This window comes from Trematomus bernacchii, unplaced genomic scaffold (genome assembly GCF_902827165.1).
Source record: "Trematomus bernacchii unplaced genomic scaffold, fTreBer1.1, whole genome shotgun sequence".
Taxonomy (NCBI): Eukaryota; Metazoa; Chordata; class Actinopteri; order Perciformes; family Nototheniidae; genus Trematomus; species Trematomus bernacchii.
This window is the reverse complement of record NW_022987689.1, coordinates 5,064,612-5,077,104: the sequence shown is the minus strand read 5'-3', so window position 1 is coordinate 5,077,104 and position 12,493 is coordinate 5,064,612. Positions and strand designations below refer to the sequence as shown.

At 38.9% G+C, this 12,493-nt stretch overlaps 1 protein-coding gene across 1 annotated transcript; it reads left to right on the top strand.

Annotated features, from left to right (window-relative positions):
* Positions 1 to 137: 137 nt before the first annotated feature.
* tal1 (T-cell acute lymphocytic leukemia 1) lies at positions 138 to 5,492 on the top strand. Its single transcript, XM_034137438.1, has 4 exons — positions 138 to 298; positions 1,564 to 2,112; positions 2,476 to 2,564; positions 3,484 to 5,492. The coding sequence occupies exons 2-4, from the start codon at positions 1,601 to 1,603 to the stop codon at positions 4,011 to 4,013; spliced, it is 1,131 nt and encodes a 376-aa protein (XP_033993329.1). The 5' UTR covers positions 138 to 298; positions 1,564 to 1,600; the 3' UTR covers positions 4,014 to 5,492.
* The last annotated feature ends 7,001 nt before the right edge of the window (positions 5,493 to 12,493 follow it).

Genomic DNA, 12,493 nt, shown 5'->3' with positions numbered 1-12,493 from the left:
CGCTGGATGCTGCGAGGAATAACTCAGCCACACACACACACACACACACACACACACACACACACACACACACACACACACACACACACACACACACACACACACACACACACACACACACACACACACACACACACACACACACACACACACACACACACACACACACACACACACACACACACACACACACTCTGCTCCACCACTGGTAGAAAAAAAAGAAAAAACCTCAGACATGGATGACCCACTCACAAAATGGCTCCACTTACACAGTAACATCAACAACACGGCTAGAACGGTGAGTGCAAAAAAAAATACACCTCTTTATTTAAACCAGGTTATTCGTTGTTCCCTACGGCTATAATTTGATTGTTATCGTCGGAATTTATCGATGTTATATTCGGAATATTTAGCCTACATTTTCTGCTATTGTCCGATCGTATGTTGGAGACTGTAGCTACGGGATGTAGGCTAATAACGGATGCGAGGCCTATTGGAGAATTCCCAGGAATAAAAGTGCGCTTTTTATGGCGGTCTGTTGTTCGTTTCCAGTATTATTTCCCACATCTTTATATTTTTAATTAGCTATTAAAACAATTTACACTGTTGTTTAGTGTATTCATCTGACACGCTTTTGATGTTCGGCTTTACAACAACAACAGCATTGTGGCCTACATTGCTATAATGACATAACACCACCGACTCTGACATGTATAGAAAACGATCAAGTTGGAGTATTTTTGAAGGTTATCTGTGGATTGCTGAAAACCAAAAAGGTGGGATTTGATATCGACGAGGAATGGACACCGAGCTCTCTTCGTGGTCCTGGCTGTCATTAAGACGATAAGTTCACCTTAAAATAAAGAACAACCTTAATTAGCTTTTCATATTAGACGCAGGGCTCAAACCTTGGTTTGTATAGCCTAGGCTACATTAAGGTATTATCTTAACGAGTAAGGGCCAACAATGAGAGATTAATAGATAGGCCTACATGAAAAACATGCACTACAGAATCAACAAATAACAAATGTATAGGCTATTTAAAATAAATTACACGGGCTCCACATCTATGATAAAATGTTTGACTTGTGACATTTCATAATGAGCCTATAAGGAATGTTTCACATCGCAACAGATTTAGAGAACAGAAATCTCTCAAATCTTCATAGCTTACACATAATATAATACTCGAGAATTAATAATAAAAAACTCTTAGTTGTTTTTTTTTATTTGAGTTGCAATCGGCCTTTTCTTTCTTTATTATTACTTTTACCTTTTTGAAGTGTTGAACATAGTGTGGTAGGCCTAATTACGAGACATTATAAACCTACCAGCGGCTTACAGAATATTGATTTTCTTTCTTAATTGTTTTGTTCGTTATGTAAAGTCTGCAATTCGAATAATGATGGTAATAAAAACATTAAAATAAACGCCAATAATAAAAATGAAAATAATTCATTCCTATAGGCTTTTAGTAAAGCCTGGTTATATAGCCTATTCGGTATATTAAGACTGAACCATTGTGTTTTGATCAATAACTTAATGGAGGAAAATCTTATTTAGGACGTAGTGGACTCGAGCGAGTGGTGACGGTAAAAAAATGATGGAAAAACGGCAGCCGGAGCTTCGTCCTGGAAGTCCTGATGCAGTGTCCGGACCTGGAAAACGGGAGGACTCCTCCATCATCTCCAGAATAAACGGGTGCAAGGAGGAAGAGGAGCCGAGGAGGGAGGAGGGGGAGAAAGAGAGGGGAGGGAACCTGAAGGGGGCTGAAGAGACGGATGACGTTCCTCTGCAGAACTCGAGCAACGGGAACAGCATCAGCATCATTATCAACGGCGTTGCCAAGGAAACTGCCTCTCACAACGCCCTTGACCTGAAAAGGGAAGTGCCGGTGATCGAGCTCTCCAGGAGGGACGCTATAAAAGCGCTGGAGTTTAGGACTGAGAGCCATTTGGTGCCGATCACGGAACTTCGCAGACCTCCACCGCTGCCGCTGCCGCTGCCGCAACGAGACGACGCTCGAATGGTCCAACTGAGCCCAAACGCGTTTCCTGTCCCGGCCCGGGCGATGCTCTACAACCTGGCGCAGCCTCTCGCCGCCATCAACAGGTAAAGGTTGAGACAGAAAATGAAACATAGGCTAATTTAGTTTCATGAATGCACGTTTCTATTCGATCCTTGTGAGGGCACCATGCCTGTTAGGCCTAGATGCAGCCCTATGGCCCTGCAGGAATAGGCTTTTAAAGTGTGAAAATATGCTTATTGTGTACATTATATTGACATTTCTTAGTAGGCCTATGTATCATTAATGACAGAAATAATAATCTCATACATGGGTGTATGTGTTTCTGAGAGTGCATGTGTGTGCCCCTCGTGCAAGGAGTGGGGGTTGTTGAGGATTAAATGCAATGATGAATATAATGTAAATTCACGTTTTGTTCACATACATTTTGACTTTTTCTGTTGCTGTAGTCTTGGAGGGGAGACGGAGCAGTACAGCATGTACCCCAGCAACAGGGTAAAGCGGCGCCCGGCACCCTATGAGGTTGAACTCGACGAGGGTAAGCACATTTTAGATCTTTATAAGTATGGTAAGATGGACTTTGCTGGGTCCAAGTCTCCTATATCCCTTCTTCATCTCCATTGTCATTCATCCACTGACATTGATCTATACTGTAACTAATCTCAGTGTTGCAGAAGGTGCCTGCCAATAAATAAGCGTTTAACCAGGAGAAATAAATCCATAAAACCATAATTCATGACATAAATGAATGCTGTTAATCTTAATGTCAAATACATGTACCTGCATGCCATCAAAGGAAGCTATTTTCAGGCGGATTTGGAGTTTATTTAATTTGAAACATCCTTTCCATCGCTGCCCACTCACTGCCACATACAGGGGTGGAGGATGGGGGTGCTGCTGCCTCCATGCCAAGGTTTTACTGCAGAGTGGGCTGAAGGATTAAGATAGACTGGGTGTGTTCCAAGGGTGACAATAGCCTGAAAGACACAATTGTAGAGGGCGGGAGGATGTGACTACCTGCAATTATGTATTTTATCATACCAAAATAAGTTCAAAGTATACATCGAAATTGAATATGGAGGACAAAGTCTACACAACACACTTTACTGGGGTTTGGCACACAAAGCTAAACCTTTCAATTGTATCGCATACGGCACATTGCATATTGTACTTTGTTTTGCAAAGATATAGCTACTTTCCATCACCTTAAATTCGAAGGTTGTAGGGATGACAATTTTGTAGCTTATTTTTAAGACAAAAACAATTTTTTCTCAAAACTTAGGTGAATCTGTTTTCCTGCGACTACTTCTTCCATTTTTCTTATTGCCCTTATATTGCTTTGGCCTTTTACACACAGCATTATCTGTTTTATTTGTGTTATGTTTTCAATGCCTTTCTTTTCCTCTCTTTTTTTAATTCTCTATTTCTGTCTCTTTTTCCAATGCTTTCTCTGTTAGCTGGCCAGCCAAAGATTGTACGTCGTATCTTCACTAACAGCCGTGAACGTTGGCGGCAGCAGAACGTAAATGGGGCATTCTCAGAGCTTCGCAAACTCATCCCAACTCACCCTCCAGACAAGAAGCTGAGCAAGAATGAGATCCTGCGGCTTGCTATGAAGTACATCAGCTTCCTCTCCAACCTCCTGGACGACCAGGACGGAGGGAGAAATGTTGGCGGCACAACTGATGGAGAAACAGGGCTGCTGGTTGGGGTCGGGACACTCGAAGGGGGCCCTCAGGGGGTTCCACATCAGGACACGGTGGTGAGCTTGGCAAGGGACGATCTTCTGGAGACAATGTCACCAGGCTCTAGCTGTGGAAGTCTGCCTGATGGCGATGCCGAGGGAAGTCCTGAGAGCTATATGGAGGACCAGGACTCGCCTCCAGCTCCAAGGACTCTATCGGCTTCTCGTGGGCCTGCGCTGCATCTAGCTGCTAGAGATCTGAGGCGCAATGGCCGCCCTTCAGATGGCTCTAGTCGCCGATGATGCTTATTCCAAAAGAAAACAGATACAACACCTGAGACTGAAATAACAGGGACTAAGAAAGAGGTGCATATGCTCAGGACCCGATTGAGTCATCAGTGTAGGAAAGAGAATCAAGTGCCACGTAGTGAGAAAGTGGAACACATCCCGTCTCAATACTATCCGAGGCAGCATTGATGTTTTGATTGGTGATCGGTTGAATTTGATCAATGAAAGACTTGTAAATTCTGCATGTCTCATGTCTTCGACCGACTTGCGGATTATGACTCTGTGTTTTGAAAGTCCAATAAAGGATATTCTAAAATAAACAAAAAAACAAAAAAAGAAGAACAAACAAACAAAACTAACCAAACAGAAGATCAGCTAAGAAACACTTAGCAAATATATTTTATGTGTTATATTGAAGTTTGGAACAATGCTTCACGAACGATACTATTGATTACAATATGGTGTGGACAGGTAAATAGCTCTAAAACATCAATGAATAAACCTCATTCATGCCCAACAAATTGAATGTGTTGGGATAAGACAGAAAAGTAAGTTTGTCTCAGTTTTAGGCCGTAAATGAACAGTCTGGACTCTATTGTACCCATGCAGTAACATATGTATTGTAAATAGCATTATATTTCCACTGCACAATGTAACAACGGTGAGTGGAGGTTCAATTCATGTGGTTTAAGATGTACCGTAGTGTGTTTGTCAATGGGTTTACTAGCAAAATGGTCTTTTGGGAGACATGAAAGAGGAGAGAAACTCAAAATGTAAAGCAAGCAACTGAACGTAGTACATCAAATGTGGTACCCTTTATTTCTGTTACACTTTGGTGAGGAGAAAATGACACCAAATACGGCGACAGACAGTTAAACATTTTCACTGCCGGGTTGAATATATCTATTTGAATTTGCGGAGGTACAAGACATGCAGTGTTTCTTAAAGTGTACAAAATATGAGTCCTATAATATCATGAAATGACTCATGCAGTCCTTTTGATATGAATGTTTCAGTGTTTTTTTAACTGTTATGCAGTTGTAGTTTAGTAAGGTACACAAACAAATCCCTTCATTGCCGCATTTCACATACAGTCACATGCAGAGACGCACACAACCACACACACATGCACATGCACGCACATACACCACACACAGTGTTAATATCATAACAACACCAGCAGTTTTTGGATTAATACAGTTAGGTATTGCTCACTGTTGTTGGTTATTCTGCTTTTTTAGCAGGACCTAGTAGCCTATATTGGTACCTTTGGTAACTATGGTATTTTATGAATTGCAGTAAAGGGACATTGTACGTTTGGTTATGACATATTTGTTGTATGATAGCTGTATCTATAAATATATCCAATGTTAAATCGATGAATTTTATATAAAACCCCTGAATAAAACATGCAGAGGAGCCTGCACAAAGCCTTGTATTTGATGTCACTTGAGCATGTTGTCGGTATTATTAATTAAATCCAGTTTAATTCAATTCATGTCATTTTAATTCAATTAATTTAAAGCAAGTTTAGTTAAATGTAATTCTATTAAATGTCTTGACTGTACAAATAACTGGACATATAGGGGCCTGTTTGGACTATTTACCATTTACACTTGTGATTGCATTACCTAATTGTCAAATTCCTATAGGGCATCATTGGCATTGCATACCTTGCAGCTGTTTCACATCTTTAGAAAGTGCATAGTTAAACCACAACCTCCTCTCGAAACTCCCCCAATGGAGGCTGGAATCCTCACTTCCTCTCAACAAGTGACGACTTCCTGCTGAGGTTAACGTGGCTCCGTGACCTGCAGGATATCCTGCCATTGTGAAAGTGGTTTTGACAGCCTATGCTGCACTCGTTCGCATGCTGTTGTGTCTGTGCACATTGTGAAACAGCTACACTGGTCAAGACTCACATTCCCTGAAAGTTATTCACTTAAGCAATCGAAAAAGTTAGGTTCACCAACCTGCGGCCATTAAAAAAGGAATTCGCTTTTGTAGCTCTGCCACATAATTTATACTTTTCTGAAGTCTTCTTCCCTACATTCCATAACTCCACACAGCAGACTTTGCTACCACCGCAACAGCTTCAGCTCTTAGACATTTAGAAGACACTACATTTGCTTCCAGAGAGCATCAGACACATCCAGGTGTTTGGGGACCCCTCCTGTGCTCTGCTCTGGCACTGCCGGGACGCCTCTGAGGGGCCCTCTGGGTTAATGCCTGCCAAACATTTACCTGCTTCAATTTTCCTGACTCTCCAGAAACACACAGGCTCACAAAAAAAGAGAGGAATACAGGGAGTGTAAATGAGGGATTGAAAGCAAAGGGATGAGAGGACGCGTGTGTGTGTGTGTGTGTGAGCAGGTTGTGTAAGTGTCTGTGCTTGCTCGGCATAGATCTGTGTGTATGTTTGTGCGTGTGTGTGTGTGTAAGAGAGAGGGAGCAGGCGTGTGTGTGTTTATCAGCTCAGTGCAGATGGGTGGCAGAGTGGCTCTTGCAGCCAAATGATTCAGTATGCTAATGAGTTGTTATCTGTGGTGCTGCAGGAACAATATACTGTCTTTCTCACAGTGGGAATCCAGCCTGCTGGGAGCAGATTACACTGCACACACCGCCAAGGTAGTTATTTATATTTCCACACAGAGTAGTAGAAAAATACATAAATGCACACACACACACATACACAGATAGGCCTATAAACAAACAAGCAAAATAACATTTTAACGGGCACACACACACAATCATATAAGCATAGGCTACATGCACGCACACAAACACACACACAAACACACACACACACACACACGCACACACACACACACACACACACACACACACACACACACACACACACACACACACTACCAACAACATCATAAATATGGTGGACATTTGAGGTAAATGTATGGAGATGCCATTCTAGCCTTTCCTTTTAACGAGTTTGAATGTTATGTTTGTGTTCCGTAGCCTTCATAAATTATTACATATTTTCATAAACTAAGGCCCAATCCCAAACCACGCCCTACACCCTACTCCTCCGTTTGCGCGTTCGCGCGGAGGGTCCGCCACATTAAGTGCTGTTCCAAACCAACGACTGTGGAGCGGTGTGGAGGGGGAGTGGGCTATCAAGCCATCAAACAGCGAGGCTGCATCGGTGTTGGTATGTATGAGGTGCTGACTGGAGACCGGTCTCTACCTGACCGGTCTCAACGCTGTGTGTGTCCGTCAGGAAACACGCTGTTTACAAATAGTTCCAGCAAACATCCACTGATACATTGCGATGTTAACAACCTCATGATAACCTCATGTTTTTTAAATTTAGGATCGTATATCTGTGTTTAGTCTAGAAAAAGGTAAATGTGTGCATTTTATTATAAAGTTGTGTATATTTACAGACTGTTGCAAAAACTAAGAAGCGTATACAAATCAGGTTTAAAACTAAAAGAACACAATTAAAGATGTTTGGAGTTTTACTTTAGTTATTAATTTTTATTTTTTGTCTAAGAGATGCTGATTTGAAACCGTTGTTACATACAGTTACGGCATTTCCTGTTTCTGCCGGAGAGAGGGGAGTTTGTCCCAAAGTTTGCCGCTGTATTTACTCCCTCCATCCAGGGGCGGATCTAGAAAAATATTCATGGGGTGGCAAGAGGGTGGCAGGAGATTTTGAGGGGTGGCATCCCCTGGCAATCAATGTTAACTTGGAAAGCCACAATATTTATATTTTAGCTCAATAACATCAGGATACATTATTGTGGCACATCAGTAAAGCCTTAAATATAAATAAAAGGTGACAGACATAATTTAATGAATTTTAACTGAACAATAACTGAATTAGTTTGTTTCACTCTTAGACCAGCAGGGGTACCAAATATATGCACAGACTGCTGCAATAAGTGAGTGATTCTATAATTTAGGGTGCATTTCACATCAACAAAACAGTACAAAGAAAGTGTTCTTTCTCAATAGAACAATCAGTGGTTCAAGTTAGTATATTCTTCAGTGTAACATATCCACTAGTTGCAAAGCTTAAACATTTTTTTATTTTATTTTATTTTAAGGGAAAGGATGTTTTCACTACTCAGTTTGTCAACTATGTTACGGACAAACTTGATGTCATTACAATCATTTGATTAAGTCCTGCACTTCAAGTAAAATCACATTTGAAAGGCTCTTGAGTCTATTCTACCATATATCCAAAGATTTTTTAAAGTTTAAAAAATAATTGTATTAAAGTTTTGTTTTTTCATGTGATATGTTCAGCACTGTCATTAAGTTTAGGGATATTTTGTATTATAAAACTACCATACAGGTCATTTTGATAGTTTTAAGAGATGTCATGTAAAACTCCAACCTGTGTAGATATACATTATACTATAAAGGATATCAGAAGCACTATTTTAGATATTTTAAATTTGAAAAAATGAGGTGCAACATAGTTGACAATGAAAGTCAAACATTTGACGCAAATAAAATAGTTGACTGGACACATTATTAACCATCAGCACTATGTTAATTTCAAGGCAGAAGTGCAAAATTCCATTGATAATGATGTGTAATGACGTCTACATGTCCTACAAATTGTCAACTAGGTTACCTGTCAACTAAGTTACTACAGTTATTACAGTACTGGGTAACTCAGTTGACAGGTAACTTAGTTGACAATTTCCCTATTTTGACCCATCATTTCAATGGTAGGCCTTGCTTGGATGACCACATGTCATTTTCTTGAACAGGTTAACATCACATTTGAACATATAATTGAATTAAAATCATTAAACAATTGTAAACCATAACAATGTACGTAACATTGTTGATTGTCAATGAGTATATTAATTGACCATGTGCTATTATACATAAAATATTGTAAAAAATTAGAGGACAATCACCACAGTGTGTTCAAAATGTCTGCCAAAGAGGAACATGGCATCATGTGATGCTGGTGACATGGTATTGGGACAAACCATTTTTGAGTTAAAGGGGGGAGTTCTCTTAGTAACATAGTTGACAGAACTTTTGCGGACATTCATATATTAAGATATTTAAATTATTTAAAGGAGGAAATCAATTAAAAAGATGTTATTATTCTTTAGTATTTAGACTTTTAAAATAAATGAATACTTTTTTTAATTTACTTTAATGGTTTTTATTCATTATTTTGAAACCAAGACACCCTCAACTGAAAAACGGACAGAGCAAAAATTGACAATTTAAGAACATCATGACACATTTCAAGCTAAATAAAGCATAGGATACACATAATGTTTGTGTGATATTATAACATGCTTTCCAATAATAGGCAAAATATGATATTTTTGAAGAAAATACTTAGAATAATTATAATTATCATCAATGGACATCAATGGACATGGAATGTACCCTAAATTGTAGAATCACTCAAGTACATTAATTAACTGTCTCATCGATGTTTGTCTGAATGAATATGATAATATTAACAATCATATTATTCCTATCAGCTGTCAATCACTGTTATGATTCACATATTCATTTATTATTGAATAAACAATATTTTTTGGAGGAGTTAATGATGAATGTTCCTCAAGATGCTTGCTCACCCTCCTTCAAATTTGAAAGACAAATTACTATCATATATCAAAATTCAAAAGAATCAAAAGAACAGTTCAGCGCCCCACGACTTTAATGCAAACAGTTACAACCTTGACTTCACATCAGAAAGAACAAACATTAAAGAAGTGACTAACTGCATCAATTAGGGTTAACAAATGTGTATTCAGCTAAAACATATACATCGCTGCAGTTCCAGTGGAAAGTCCTTACCTACTGGCCTAGTTAAATCAAATTGGTTACTTTTTTTTGGCTCGGCAGTGTAGTTTTACACACCGTCTTATTTGACTTTATCAGGATTTAAAACTGTTTTTGGGGGCAGACCCCCACAAAGAAAGAAAATATATACACACATACAAGGTCATCATCTTAACAGTTGTTTATGCTCTCATCCGTGAGCAGAGCATCAAGTTGGCATGCCTATTACAGCTGAATGCGGCGATTACCATTTTGTTCAGCAAAACGCCTCACAAACTTATTAAGGTCCAAAGCTTTAGTGCATTTTGATTCAATGCTGAGTACAGCCAAACTGGACAGTCTCTTCTCTGTCATTGTAGACCGCAAATACCTCATTCCTTCTGTCTACTTGGGTCCGAATCATAGACTGTCCGAATGCTTCTCGTTTTGCGCGGTCCTGTTCAAATGAAATCGCCGCCAATCATATTTCCACGCTCGCGCCAGGGCCGGGGGGAGGGGTTACAAGACTTGCGTCTTGTGCTGCATTCACTTGCACTCGGACATTAGGGATTTTCTCTCATAAATGTCCGATGAGCCACAACTTTTATTTCAAAACAAAGCTGCCAACTGGGTTGGCAGCTGGGGTGGCAAGGCTATTTTTTAGGGTGGCAGTTGCCACCCCATGCCACCCCGGTAGATCCGCCCCTGCCTCCATCTGACAGGAGGGAGGGAGCCTCATTGAGCTGAGAGTGTCACTCCACGGAGTTCACTCCGTCACGGAGGGGTAGTGTGTAGGGGTAGTGTGTAGGGGTAGGGTGTAGGACGTGGTTTGGGATTGGGCCTACGTAATGGTTTTGACTTTTTCTCAAGTTTTTTCCCCCAATAAATAAAGTGTATACAGTTGACATGACTCATTAGAAAAATAAAATCATCATAGTCATTCTAAATGATGAAACCAGTTTGTAATCAATCAAAGCAGTCCAAAATGGTTAAGATTAAATTGTAATCCCGTACAAATTCCCATATTCATCGTGTTCATAATCTTGTTTGGTTTATATTTTTTTACTCAAGTCCAACACTCACACTTTGTAATTGGAAGAAAAAAAGTGTCACAGTTTTGTTATCTATTCCTTCTTAAAAGACACACATGAACAGAAATACAGGCTATTTTTGATTATGGATATTTGAATTTAACTATAATATTCTTCCCCGCTTTTTCATTATGTTACAATATTCCTTATTACAGTAAATCTGATACTGGGAACAATATTGGTGAAGTGTACACTTATTCTCCAAACAAATTGGAGTCTTAGGTAGATTTATATTTTTAAAAGAATAAGACATGCATATCTGCTTAAAATTCTATACTGTATTTGCATTTTTAAATGATATGGATGTAGGCCCAGTTTATTGTTGTAATCAATGTGTGAGAGCGATGAAGAAGATATTTAGTGAATATATAATTGATTTTGGCAGAAAAATCACTTAAATGCACATCAAAGGTCGTAATCAAATATTATGATAAAGATATATATATATATTCAACATGAACAATTTCAATCTAATAAAGTTAAACCCTGTAAGGTGCATATTTGTTGTGATAGTTCTTATCTAATAACTGCATTTTTCTAATTAAGGCTGGTTTTTGTGTGTGAAATTGTAATAATTAAAACAATACACAATTAAATATATATTTGACCTAAGTAATGCAGTCTCCCTACTTTCTTTTTAACATCTACATCACAACACACAAGTGTATCAGTTTCCCCCAGAGAAATAAACCACGAAATGCAATGTATCTTCCAGATGGATTGCTGTTGTTGAAAGGAAAAGGAGTCATGATCATTTTTAATCTGGAAAGAGGTCCTGACTGTCTAATGAGATATAGCATTTGTAAAAGTCAAAGCTATTTTTCATTGTACAGTGGCTACACTAGAGAATAATTTATAGTGCATTCATCTCTTTCTGCTGCAGAGGGTTATCCTCCGTGATCGCTACCAAGGCAGCTAATCTGTTATCGTGAGTGTGTAATGTCAATGAGGCATTTTTCTTTTTTTTACCTATATCCGCTTCTGGGCGATGCTATTATAAATCCATATAAGTCTTTTGTGTTCCTGTGGGTCTTAATCACCTTCACCCCTGCCTTCAATATTTGCTGATAATTAGAGAAACAAGTGTTTCACTATTTCTGTACTGTTTTGCCCCATAGGCCTAATGAATCCCCATATTCACATAACAAACTATTGGTTAAATTCAACAGAAACAGAGCTGTGGTGAAAGAAAAGATGCTGCAAGAATATTTTTTTACCATCCTGCTGTGTGAGTGCCATCCACGTTAAATGCTTAAGTATTTATCTCCTTTTGTTTTCCAGTCAACAAAACATAAATAACTATTTTTTTGTCAATTTCAAATTTTGTGGGACATCCTTTTTTTCCTTCATTGTCTGCCACCTTTTCATTACTTTCTTTGCATTTAACAAATCTCTCCAATACCTCTTTACAGAACTTGGACGCCTTACACCCTCTAGTGGAAATCAAATACAATTATGAATAATTTTCTTCAATTGTTCTCAAATTTGTATTTGCCTCACTGACACAGAGCTTATCTATTATAACTGCAATGACTAATGGCTTATAAATTAGCTTCCAGTTCTGGTTCTAAATAAATAAAACTCAAGGGTCATCCATTTCAAGCATAGTCATTTTTAATGCATTGTTTCAAA